This window comes from Megachile rotundata, chromosome 8 (assembly GCF_050947335.1).
Source record: "Megachile rotundata isolate GNS110a chromosome 8, iyMegRotu1, whole genome shotgun sequence".
NCBI lineage: Eukaryota > Metazoa > Arthropoda > Insecta > Hymenoptera > Megachilidae > Megachile > Megachile rotundata.
Genome location: NC_134990.1, coordinates 15,536,404 through 15,546,997, shown reverse-complemented (window position 1 = coordinate 15,546,997; position 10,594 = coordinate 15,536,404). Strand labels below are relative to the sequence as shown.

The following is a 10,594-nucleotide window of genomic DNA, read 5'->3' as shown; positions in this document are numbered from 1 at the left end:
ACATACATACATGACGCACCGTTTGCGTCACACTCTACATACATACATACATGACGCACCATGTATGTCACACTCTACATACATATATGACGCACCATGTGCGTCACACCCTATATATATACTTGCATGACGTACCACGTGCGTCACACTTTATATACATACCTGACGCACAGTCTGCGTCCCACTCTACATACATACATGACGCACCGTTTGCGTCCCACTCTACATACATACATGACGCACCGTTTGCGTCCCACTCTACATACCTACATGACGCACCTTGTGCGTCATACACAGATAGTAATTTTCTTAATAATGTTTAAAAATTTACTCGTCCATAGATGCTTCAATGTAAGAAACTAAATATTAAATAACACGAGAATTATTAAAAAATGAGTACTTTTGATTTAAATTAATATCGACCGAAAAAATAAGGGAATACGAGAGTTCTGCGTATTATGAGCATAATGTAAGCTCAGTAAAACGATGGCTGTCATCCACGTGACAGGGTCGTAAAATGAATAATTTCGCAGATGCACCGATAAAGGACGAGATAAAATGTAACTGGCGGGAGAGGTTGCAAGGCAAACCGGCTGATCCAGCCACAGAAAAAATCAATAATCGACCCTGCGTTTCCGTGTGCATTGCTAACTAGCTGCATCTAGCATTACGCAACGCGATCCACAGTTAAATCATGTGCCCGTGTCGAATATTCGGCCCGTCCCGATATCGTACTACCGTTTGCGTAACAGACGCAAAGATGCGATTTCCGAGGGGCGAAAAGAAGAATCGAGCGATCGCGTGCCCATAGAAAACGAATCCTCGGTGTTGAGTGTCTGTAAAGCTACCGTTTCGCTTCGCTTCCTGAAAAACGAGCTACGAGTCACCTGAATCCTCTACTCGTGTTTTTGGCGGGACTCGAATTTCTTCGGTCAATGAATGGTGTAAAATTTGAAAAATTTTACCGATATACCACACCGTGTTTGAGGGTTGAAACCTTTGGCAAATTTGCACGTGTAAATTCATCGAGAGTATCACCTGCGTGTCGTTATAGTTAATTGTCAATATTTGTGTTCCGATTATACACGCGAGGTCGAGGTATATAAACTCGCGTATGTAACAACAAACTTCTTCTATTTTATCGGCGATAACTGGGTTAACGGAATCGGCTGATAATTCTGTCGACTTTAATTGAAATTGTGACAAGTACCGTTCTGACTATTTCGCAAAATCCGCGCATAAATTGGTATATGAACTGTGGTACGAAAATCGTATCTCGCTGAACAACCATCATTAAAGAAACGTTATCAACCTCGTCTTTGATCGTAGATTTTCAAGGCTGCGTTGTCGCGAGTCAAACTAATCACACCGATAATTGTATCCGTAAACTTTGTGGAGCCCGTAGTTCTCTCAAAAAAATGTTCGTAGCTGTGAAGCGTTAAACAGACCTTGAGTAACTCTTTCTGCAATCGAAAAGCGTTATTCGAAGAAAGAAATGTTTATTATTAGAATATTTATCTCCCAAACACCTGAATTTCTCGGCGAAAGTGAAATACAAAGAGCTTGAAGAATAAAGTGTATTCCATTAACTTCTATCTACGTAATTGATATAATAATCGATTACTTATTTTAACGAAGAAACATCTGGTCGCCTTGAAGCGAACGAAATAAACAGAGAACGAAGTAAATCAATTCTCGTGATCGGAAACGAATAAAACTGACGAATTGACGATAATAAATTAACGATATTTGTCCCGGTAGAATGCAAGTCTATCGATGTTTCATAATTCGTGGTCCGCGTCAGAATGTTTAACGCGATAAAAAAGGTTGATTTACAGCAGATCAAACATGGCTCGAGCGGCAGACATATAAAGGAATTAACGAATCGAGAGGGAGGATTAATGCCCGTACTCGCTATCTCGCCTTTCGATCGTGTTAGAAATAGACTAATCGATTGCGATAACTCGTTTAGACCGTTCGTTAATTGACCGTCAAGCGTGTCAATGAAAATGCCGCTTCCTTGAGCTTAATCCTTTCAACCTACACAGGATACTTAAAAAGTTTCTTTGTTCAAGTTTACCTACTTTTTCAAAGATTGGTATTTTCAAAAAATTTGACGAGCAATTTATAGTGCATATATAGAAAAGAAAATTGCACAAAATGCACTAATATTTTCTTCATAATAACACACATTCTTCGTCACAAGATGAAATGCTCAAATATTCAATGCAACAAAAAAATATTGGTATTTTCAAAAAATTTGACGAGCAATTTATAGTTCATGTGTAGAAAAGAATATTGCACAAAATGCAGTAATATTTTCTTTATAATAACACACATTCTTCATCACAAGATGAAATACTCAAATATTCAATGTAACAAAAAAATGTTGGTATTTTCAAAAAATTGGACGAGCAATTTATAGTTCATGTGTAGAAAAGAATATTGCACAAAATGCACTAATATTTTGTTCATAATAACACACATTCTTTATCACAAGATGAAATGCTCAAATATTCAATGCAACAAAAAAATGTTGGTATTTTCAAAAAATTGGACAAACAATTTATAGTTCATATGTAGAAAAGAAAATTGCACAAAATGCAGTAATATTTTCTTCATAATAACACACATTCTTCATCATAAGATGAGATGCTCAAATATTCAATGCAACAAAAAAATTTTGGTATTTTCAAAAAAATTGACGAGCAATTTATAGTTCATATGTAGAAAAGAAAATTGCGCAAAATGCAGTAATATTCGATGCCACAAAAAATGATTAAATTAAAAAAAGAATTATATAATTACATAAATTTTGAAATATCGAAAATGAGAAAAAGATTTATGGTCATTGAAATAATGGTCATCGCGGTTTCTCTATTATTTCTGCTCAATGACCAAGAATCGATAAGCTGCAAAAATTATGCAAAACTTGCATAATCTTTCCGCTAGCGTTGCTAACGAATCGAAGTGTCGATGACGATCGGAAAAGCGGTGCTCGCGATTACATCATAAATATTCGATCGCCTTACGTTGCTTAACGAGTACGAGGCGGTCACGGAAAAAAGAATACTGCGTTGTTTCTGAGGCGCTAAGAAAAAAGTACCAACGGCACGCGACAGAGAAAAAATCATAGCGAGAACCTTCGGAGGATTCGATAGCTAATCGACGTTAATACAATGACTTCATCGACGTTTCGTTTCAAACGATTAGACTGATAAACGTTAATATTCCGAAAGATTATGAAGCACTTCATTCGTTTGGAGTACTGATATGTTTACGAATTTCTATGTACAATTTTAGTTTGAAGACTTTATATGAGTATAATAGGTGAGTGGTAGTATAAGATATTAAGGGTGGATCTAACGCATGTGAAGGGTTAAGTTGCTGTATGATTAACACTAAATCTACTGACACATAATGTGTACTCAATTCGAAATTAAAAAATAAATGAACAAACATGAATTTAGTATTTATCTTGATGAAAATCAATGCAGAAGGAATGTCAAATCAATTGAAATCAAAAGGAATGTAATTTAACAAAATGTGTACCTTATAATAAGAACCTTGTGAAGTCATTTGACTTGGTGGTTTTAGTGCTAATTTGTCAAATCAGTCAGAAATAACTACAGTAATAGTAAAATCATTACAGAAACTCGAAACGTGACCACTTTGTATTCAACAGTCTTCAACTACACAAACCACAGACTTGAACTTTAAACTGAAATTAAATATCAAAGATTTGTCGCATCCGAAACATAAGTGCGTCTGGCCAGTGAAAATACTGCAAGGGGTGAATTATAATAAAAGCAACCTTCATATCTCACAGAAATTTTGGGTTTCATATCTATAATAGTAGAAATGTGGAATTACAAACGAGCGAAAAAGGTAATAAATTAAATAAAATGAGGGTAATGGAATGATTTCAAGGAAGATCGATTCTCCTGACGCGACAGGTAAGAACGATTTTCGCCGTGTGCGTGCCGCTAGAAGACGGCAAAGAAGAAAAAGAGGGTTCCTGAACGAGAGGATGTAATTTACCGGTTTTTGTTTCTCCGCCAATAACTGTTACGGGTAAGGTCCTTTTTATCTAGCCTTTCAAAGGATAGCACGACAAGAAACTTTGACAAACGCTTCCACGAAACGTGCTTGTAAATTTCCGAAGCTGAAGTCATATTATCGAAGATATTTGTATATATTACACATTATCGGTACACGATTTTGTTGCATAAGACGAGTACCATTAACACACGTTCCACGTGTCACGATACTAATGTTCATAAGGTATTTCCTTTTTTTGGAATTTTCTTCTCTGTCAAATTATTGCAAGGTTTTCTAATCGACTTAGATCATTTTTAATAAGTAAAAGATTGATAAAGTTAATCCCCTAAGAAAAAGATCTCTAACTTATCGTTTGAAAATTTTGATCTAATCGTACTCTAAAGTGACAATTACTGAAGAACGTTTACGACCTGCCGGAAGAAATTACGAAATTAATTAAACACTGATAAGCATCGAGCGATAAGCACCGGTTCTAGTTACAGATTTTGTGGAAAAGATAATGGGATTCTCCTAGAAAATTAAATGAAGAAGACTTACTTCATTAAAACAAAAAATTAGATGAAGACTTACTTAATGCTCAGAATTTGCACTGAAACCTAAGGATGATCCGATATGACTCATAAAACTTCCTATCGTCTCCGCGAGCGAAGACAACTAATAGGAAGACGAGACGACGAAAGAAGGCATCGAGAAATGGCAATTTGCCCTGCGAAACACAGACTGTTTCGAAAGTGACGCGTCTGCTCGAGGACGCATTGTCTTCGTGTTTGATATAATAGCGTCTGAAAAATCTACCAGTTGGCAGACACGTGGAACCATTGCAAAATCAAACCTTCGCGCGAGGGTGGAGAAAACGTTAGTCAGCCAACAAATGTCTCTTTTCTAAAACCAGACAAATTTTGAAATCCCCAACAACATGTCTGGTCTTTCGAATTCCTTCTCTAATACCCTGTGAGCGTTAAACTGCATAAAAGTCAAACAAAGAAATTATAAATAAATTGTGAAATTCGTGTCAAGTAATATTAATTCGAGTGCAGTTACAAATAAAATAATTTTCAACGAACGAGAACGTGAAATACTAATTTGATTACAAGTTAATCGAGTAATTCGGGTCAACTGAAACTGTTTCTACGCAGAAAGTCCTGATAAGAAATATTGGGTCACTGACAGATTCTTACCAAGCTGTTTAACTGTAAACTCGAATAAATTCGCGAATTAAACAGGCTCGCAGACACCTCGTTCCTTCTTCTTACGCCTGCAACTACTGTTCCACATACCGAAGTTGCAACTCTTCCAACGACTTAATAATTTACAACTATTTGCTAGGTAATGTACAGGTACTAAAACATTCCGCAAATTTCATGGAACGAGATTAAACAGTCCCCTGATAATTTAGAGTCAGATGGAAACTTGTACCTGTATTCATTTTCTTCTTTTTCTACGTGTAATCCGTTTCCCGAACTCGTAAACATCAATCGCACCGATAACGCGTCTGCGTTCCCAGACGGTCTAAATGATTTTTGGACCCGCGTTTATCGTTTTCTATTTATTTACACGAGCGTCCGATAATCTACGAGTAGTCTCGGATTCACTAATTTAGCGAAAGTTCGTCACAAGTGGCGGAAATTCCGAACTGTATTGAATTTTCAAATGAGCGAAATTCTAAATTAAAAAATTTGGATTTAACGCTTGATTTCTCATAGCTAGGATGACACCTGGGATAGGAAAGCATATGATAGTATGAAAATGAAAAAATTTGGATTTAATTCTAGCACTTGATTTTCCCGTAGCTGGGATAACACCTAGGAAAGCATATTATGAAAATGAACTCGTGAAAGTGGAGGAGCACGTGGTTTCGCTCGTCACAAACGGTATAAATTGCACTCTAAAGCGAACTATTCACGGCTAGCGTCGGCACCGTGGCCAAGAATAAACATGAAAATAGGTTTGCAACCCTTGCCTACCGTTGCCTTTGACGCGTCAATCGTTTAAAGTCTCGCCACTTTGATTCGAGCACTGTTTATTATCTTTTTGCAGTTTAAAAAACTGCGGCCTATCGCGTAATATCACCTGGCGTCATTGGATTATAATATTTAATAACGATAATCATTTACGAAGGTAAAGACTTATCTGAAAGTACGTTCTAGTTCAATAATAACAGGGAAACTACACTGTCATTTACCTCTTTACGATCTTACCTTGCCTTAACATCTAGTAATAGACGTAGCAAAATCCCCGGGCTATTACCTTTATCTTTTTACTAACAGTTGCTTTTGAAAAGAGGAAATTTCTGTCTACATCGTGTTCTCTCGAAAGTAAACTAACGACTAATGTTAAGTTGACAAAATTGAGTAGTAAACAATGAACTCACCAAAGTATTCTGGTAACCCAGACCACCGTCTTGTATTCCCTCGGCGTCTGCCATGTTTGATCTTCGGTTGTCGTGAACGATTTTCGAAAATTCAGGAGACGCAGCCGGTTAAAGAGCGGGCAAGCATAGGACGAGAGAAAGGGGAGGCAGAGAAAGGAAAGAGGTTAGACGAAGTTAGATCGACACTTCACTTGGTTCGTTAAATCAGACGAATCTTTCTTCCTCTTCCTCTCCTGCTGTCACGATTTATCGACGATCCCCGCTTGCGAGGCATTTATCGTCTCCCAGAACGTTCCTTTTTTATTTTCACTCGTGCACATTCGAATGTCCCGAGAACAACATTCGATAAGAAATTTACAATCATGTAAATTATCAATTCGAAAACGTTCGAAAGGCAAGCGAAGAGGAAGAAAACAAAAGCTGAACAGCTCGTCCTTTGGAGCACGCGGTGATGAACGAGCTAGACACGCGTTGACCAGCTACCTAATCAAACTGAATTCAAAACAAATCCTTTTTGTCCTGGCTCCGAAACACAATCGTATTTTTTACGTCGTAAACTGCGTCGCTCAAAATTTCTTTTCTTCGCTGGCTTTCGACCTATGCTCGAGATCAAATTAAGTCTTTGACGTTAGAATAACGCGTGAAACTACGTGGGAGATTTTGCTCGAAAACTTTCACTCGCACACGAGAACCTTTCTGCTTCGAGGAAAAAAACGGTCGATATGTAAAACTTAACACTGGTCAATCAAGGGCACGATTCTCGAAGGGTCTCGAGGGTCGTACGACACGAGACTCGCTTCACGAGCGACTGTCCGCTCGGACGGTCGTCAGCCGACTGATAGGTATATGAATGAAGCGGCCGAGATTTCTGCTTGCCTCGGTTTACAGGAAAATCGGTATCCTGCTTTGTCGTCGGCACGTGACACTTCGATTTTTTTTTCTTAGTCTTTGGAAACCTGTGGCTTCAAACGTAATTTAACGGTGATCGAGCGAAGAAAAACGACAATTAACAGACAATAAATATCTGGGTTTAGATAATTGTTAATCTCTATTGGTTTTAAGATAATCTGACCGCCATATCGATCTGTACGAGACATGTTTCGTATACTATCTCCGCGTTGTTTGCACATACGTAATTATGTAATTCCAGTTAACCGAGATTGTTTAAACAGCAGCGAAGACCAGAGATCGGTTACATTTTCTTTAATTACGGAATTAACGACTTGTCCGATGTGACGATGAAATTATTATGTACTTTTGGTGAATTTTGTTAACAGTCAGTTAATTCGAATAGATGAAAATCTACTACAGTATACACGTAGATCTTCCCGTTAAATTGTCCTTCGATCGCGACCGATGCTCGTCCTTGACCATCGTCTAGCACGTTGCCTTTTCAAGAACATAATACGTCAGTGAAAATGGACATATGTAGCAAGACACGAATAATTTAACTTTCACAAATATACTCTTTCAATTTACGATCCGCCACTACTGTAATTACTGACGTAACTGAATTTTTTGTACGAGATGAGTCAAATTCCATATAAATTACTTTCGGAAATTTCTAAATTTCTAGTATGTGTCCTTCATGGGAAAGTACTCACCCCAGTCTCTAGTTACGTCCATGAGTACAATAGTAATTCCATTTAAAATTTTATCAACGAGTTAATGCAACACTTTCCGGTTTCGCTCGATAAAAGTCTCGCGTCGTTAATTGGGCATCAATCAAGAATTAATTACATATCGTCTGACCGAGTTACACGATCGAAGGTTCGAATTTAAATAGCAAACAAATGAAGAACCTATGTAAACGAAGGGGAAATGTAAACATTGAGTTGTTATTTTTGTCCTTCCGTGATTTTAAAACATGCAAGAATGAGCTCAATCGTGAATCGATACGATGAATGAATATGATTTTAAAGTAAGGTTCACTGAATTCGACAGACCTGATGTCACTCGGTTCTAAGCATGACGGTATTCGCAAGAGACCGTCAATGAATATTTATGAGAGCGAACGTTCTAGGTAATCGCGATGGGCTTTGAAATCGAACGTCTTCGTATTCTTACCGTTTGATATTCGCAGATAACGGAAGTTCGATGTGTCAAATCGTGGGACATTGACACTGTGAATAGGATCAAGGCACTTTGGAAATTTCAATCATTCAAAGACCAATGGAAAAAAAGTATAAACGTTATATTATATATTATGTATATCATTAATAAATGTACAATAAGTATTCCAACAAGATAACATTATGAAATGTATTGTCCATTTATGGTTTACAAAAGGCCACCCGTATTAATACTGCAATTTGTCTAATATTTGTGCGTTTTCGAATAAGTTTAAGTCTCAAAAATATAGTTTCATTTTTTGTGCGTTTCATAGACAATTCTTTTAAATATGTATCGCAGATCATTAATAATTAACCACATTATGTTTAACTTTGTATGCCCAGCACTTACTTTACCATAGTTAACTTTTTAGGACATAAATTAACAACCCCTGAATATTATACCACTTTTGGTTCAATGCTTTTAGTTAGGAGTGTCATTATCCGACGATCCTGGTACGACTGAAGCTATTGTACAAATTAAAAATACCTGTGTAAGGATATAAATGCAAATCTACAATCATTTTTAAAACTACTACTTACCGATGATGATAATCAAGATGATGACACAGATGATGCCAATGATGATCATCATTTTAAGATTCTTCCACCAATACTTTCTTTTCAATTTGCCTGCCTGCTGTTCAAATTGCGTGGCTCCTTGTTTCAAAGCATCTGCACGATTCTCCAACTCTGACAATTTCTGATCTCTCTCCAATACCTTCTCCACATTTACCTTCATGATGCCCACAACTTCGTCCACGGTTGCTTGGGTCTGTTGCAACTTTTTCGTGGAACCTCCCTGCTGTGAGTTTCTTTGACCACCCGCTTCCACATCTCTGGAATTACTACTGCCGTCCATATTTCTGTAAACACACAAATTATATTAGCCACAATCATAAAAAAATAACATATTCATCAGTTGACAACATGGGTATATATGTTGGAAAACGTTCAACAAGTTGCAGCTATATGTAACCATTATTGTACACACCCATAACCTTCAAATTCGTACAGCAACCGTTTAAGGCAGATTATTCGACAGAAATTTTGTAAAATATCGCAACACTGTCTTATAATGTTTGAACGATATTATACCGGTGTAAAATTAACGTTACTAAATAAAAAAAATATAAAACTGTGCTCTGAAATATGTTCCGTTGTTCATTCTTACATGGAAATGACTGTTTGCAAGTGATCCCGCGCATTCTTTTTAAATATTTAAGAAAAAACCGATAGTACTTACTCTGGAATAAATGTAAAAACTCGAAGAAAGAAATAAAATTTATGAATAAATAATGACAGATACGTCCAACTTTAGTCCGATGACGAGTACACTTTACGACGACAACAGTACATGACACAAGATAAAGATGGCGATAACCATGACGTCATGTTTATTAGAAAGATTTTAAAAGTACGCTGCTTATACGAGTAATCTATATAATATCATTTTCGCTTGATCATATGTTACAGGAAGATATCGTTATCTAACTCTAACGATTATCAAAAACAGAATATTTTAGACATACGACGACAAATGTCGTACTTGAATTAACGCGTGCTGCCATCTTAATGAAATTATATAAATTATATATATGCATTTGAAAGTGGATTTCTTTGCATAATTACCTTCTTCAGATGCGCGTATAAATATTCAATAAACAGTATTATGAAACTACGTATTCAATTGTTATATATCTCAGTCATGATAATTACTAATTCCCACGATTTGTTATTGACGAAAAATCAAGACACTTCTACATTAAATTATGACCGATCGAATTTTTCTACATGAATCAGTAAAATATTTATTTTAAACACTCACCAAACAAATAATCCATCTCACGTTTCCGTTCCGTGACTTTTGACGACATTTTTGCGAAGTTAAATCCAGACATCCCCGCCTCGCGACAAAAATTACAACAAGGACATAAATAAAACATCTTGCGGATGCTCTTGCGCGTATTCTCATCGCGTCGACAGGGCCGTATAATCGTACACCATTAAACTACACTTTGACACGAAATAACATTCCTTAACCACGATT

The 10,594-nt window shown here is 36.7% G+C and overlaps 2 protein-coding genes and 1 long non-coding RNA gene across 6 annotated transcripts in view; 1 reads left to right on the top strand and 2 right to left on the bottom strand.

The window, feature by feature from the left end:
• Window positions 1-7,261, bottom strand: part of ClC-a (chloride channel protein 2) — a 29,626-nt gene extending 22,365 nt beyond the window's left edge. The window contains exon 1 of the mRNA XM_076534840.1: window positions 6,434-7,261. Within this exon, the coding sequence (XP_076390955.1) occupies window positions 6,434-6,487 (54 nt within the window). The 5' untranslated portion in view covers window positions 6,488-7,261. The remainder of the gene's footprint in view (window positions 1-6,433) is intronic.
• A 435-nt stretch (window positions 7,262-7,696) lies between these two features.
• LOC143265064 (uncharacterized) lies at window positions 7,697-9,411 on the top strand. The gene is made up of 2 exons (XR_013039185.1): window positions 7,697-8,456; window positions 8,517-9,411. It is a non-coding gene; the product is annotated as an uncharacterized LOC143265064 (long non-coding RNA).
• Window positions 8,609-10,594, bottom strand: part of Syb (Vesicle-associated membrane protein synaptobrevin) — a 30,985-nt gene continuing 28,999 nt past the window's right edge. Inside the window, exons 1-3 of one of the 4 annotated variants that reach the window (XM_012284305.2) lie at window positions 10,373-10,586; window positions 9,088-9,410; window positions 8,609-9,012 (exon numbers count right to left, since the gene is read on the bottom strand). In XM_012284305.2, the coding sequence (XP_012139695.1) occupies window positions 8,969-9,012; window positions 9,088-9,406 (363 nt within the window). In that variant the 5' untranslated portion in view covers window positions 9,407-9,410; window positions 10,373-10,586 and the 3' untranslated portion in view covers window positions 8,609-8,968. Of the gene's footprint in view, window positions 9,013-9,087; window positions 9,411-9,538; window positions 9,680-9,790; window positions 9,951-10,372; window positions 10,587-10,594 lie in introns of those variants that run through there. The other 3 variants (XM_003702896.3, XM_012284306.2, XM_012284304.2) reach the window with 3 other exon arrangements.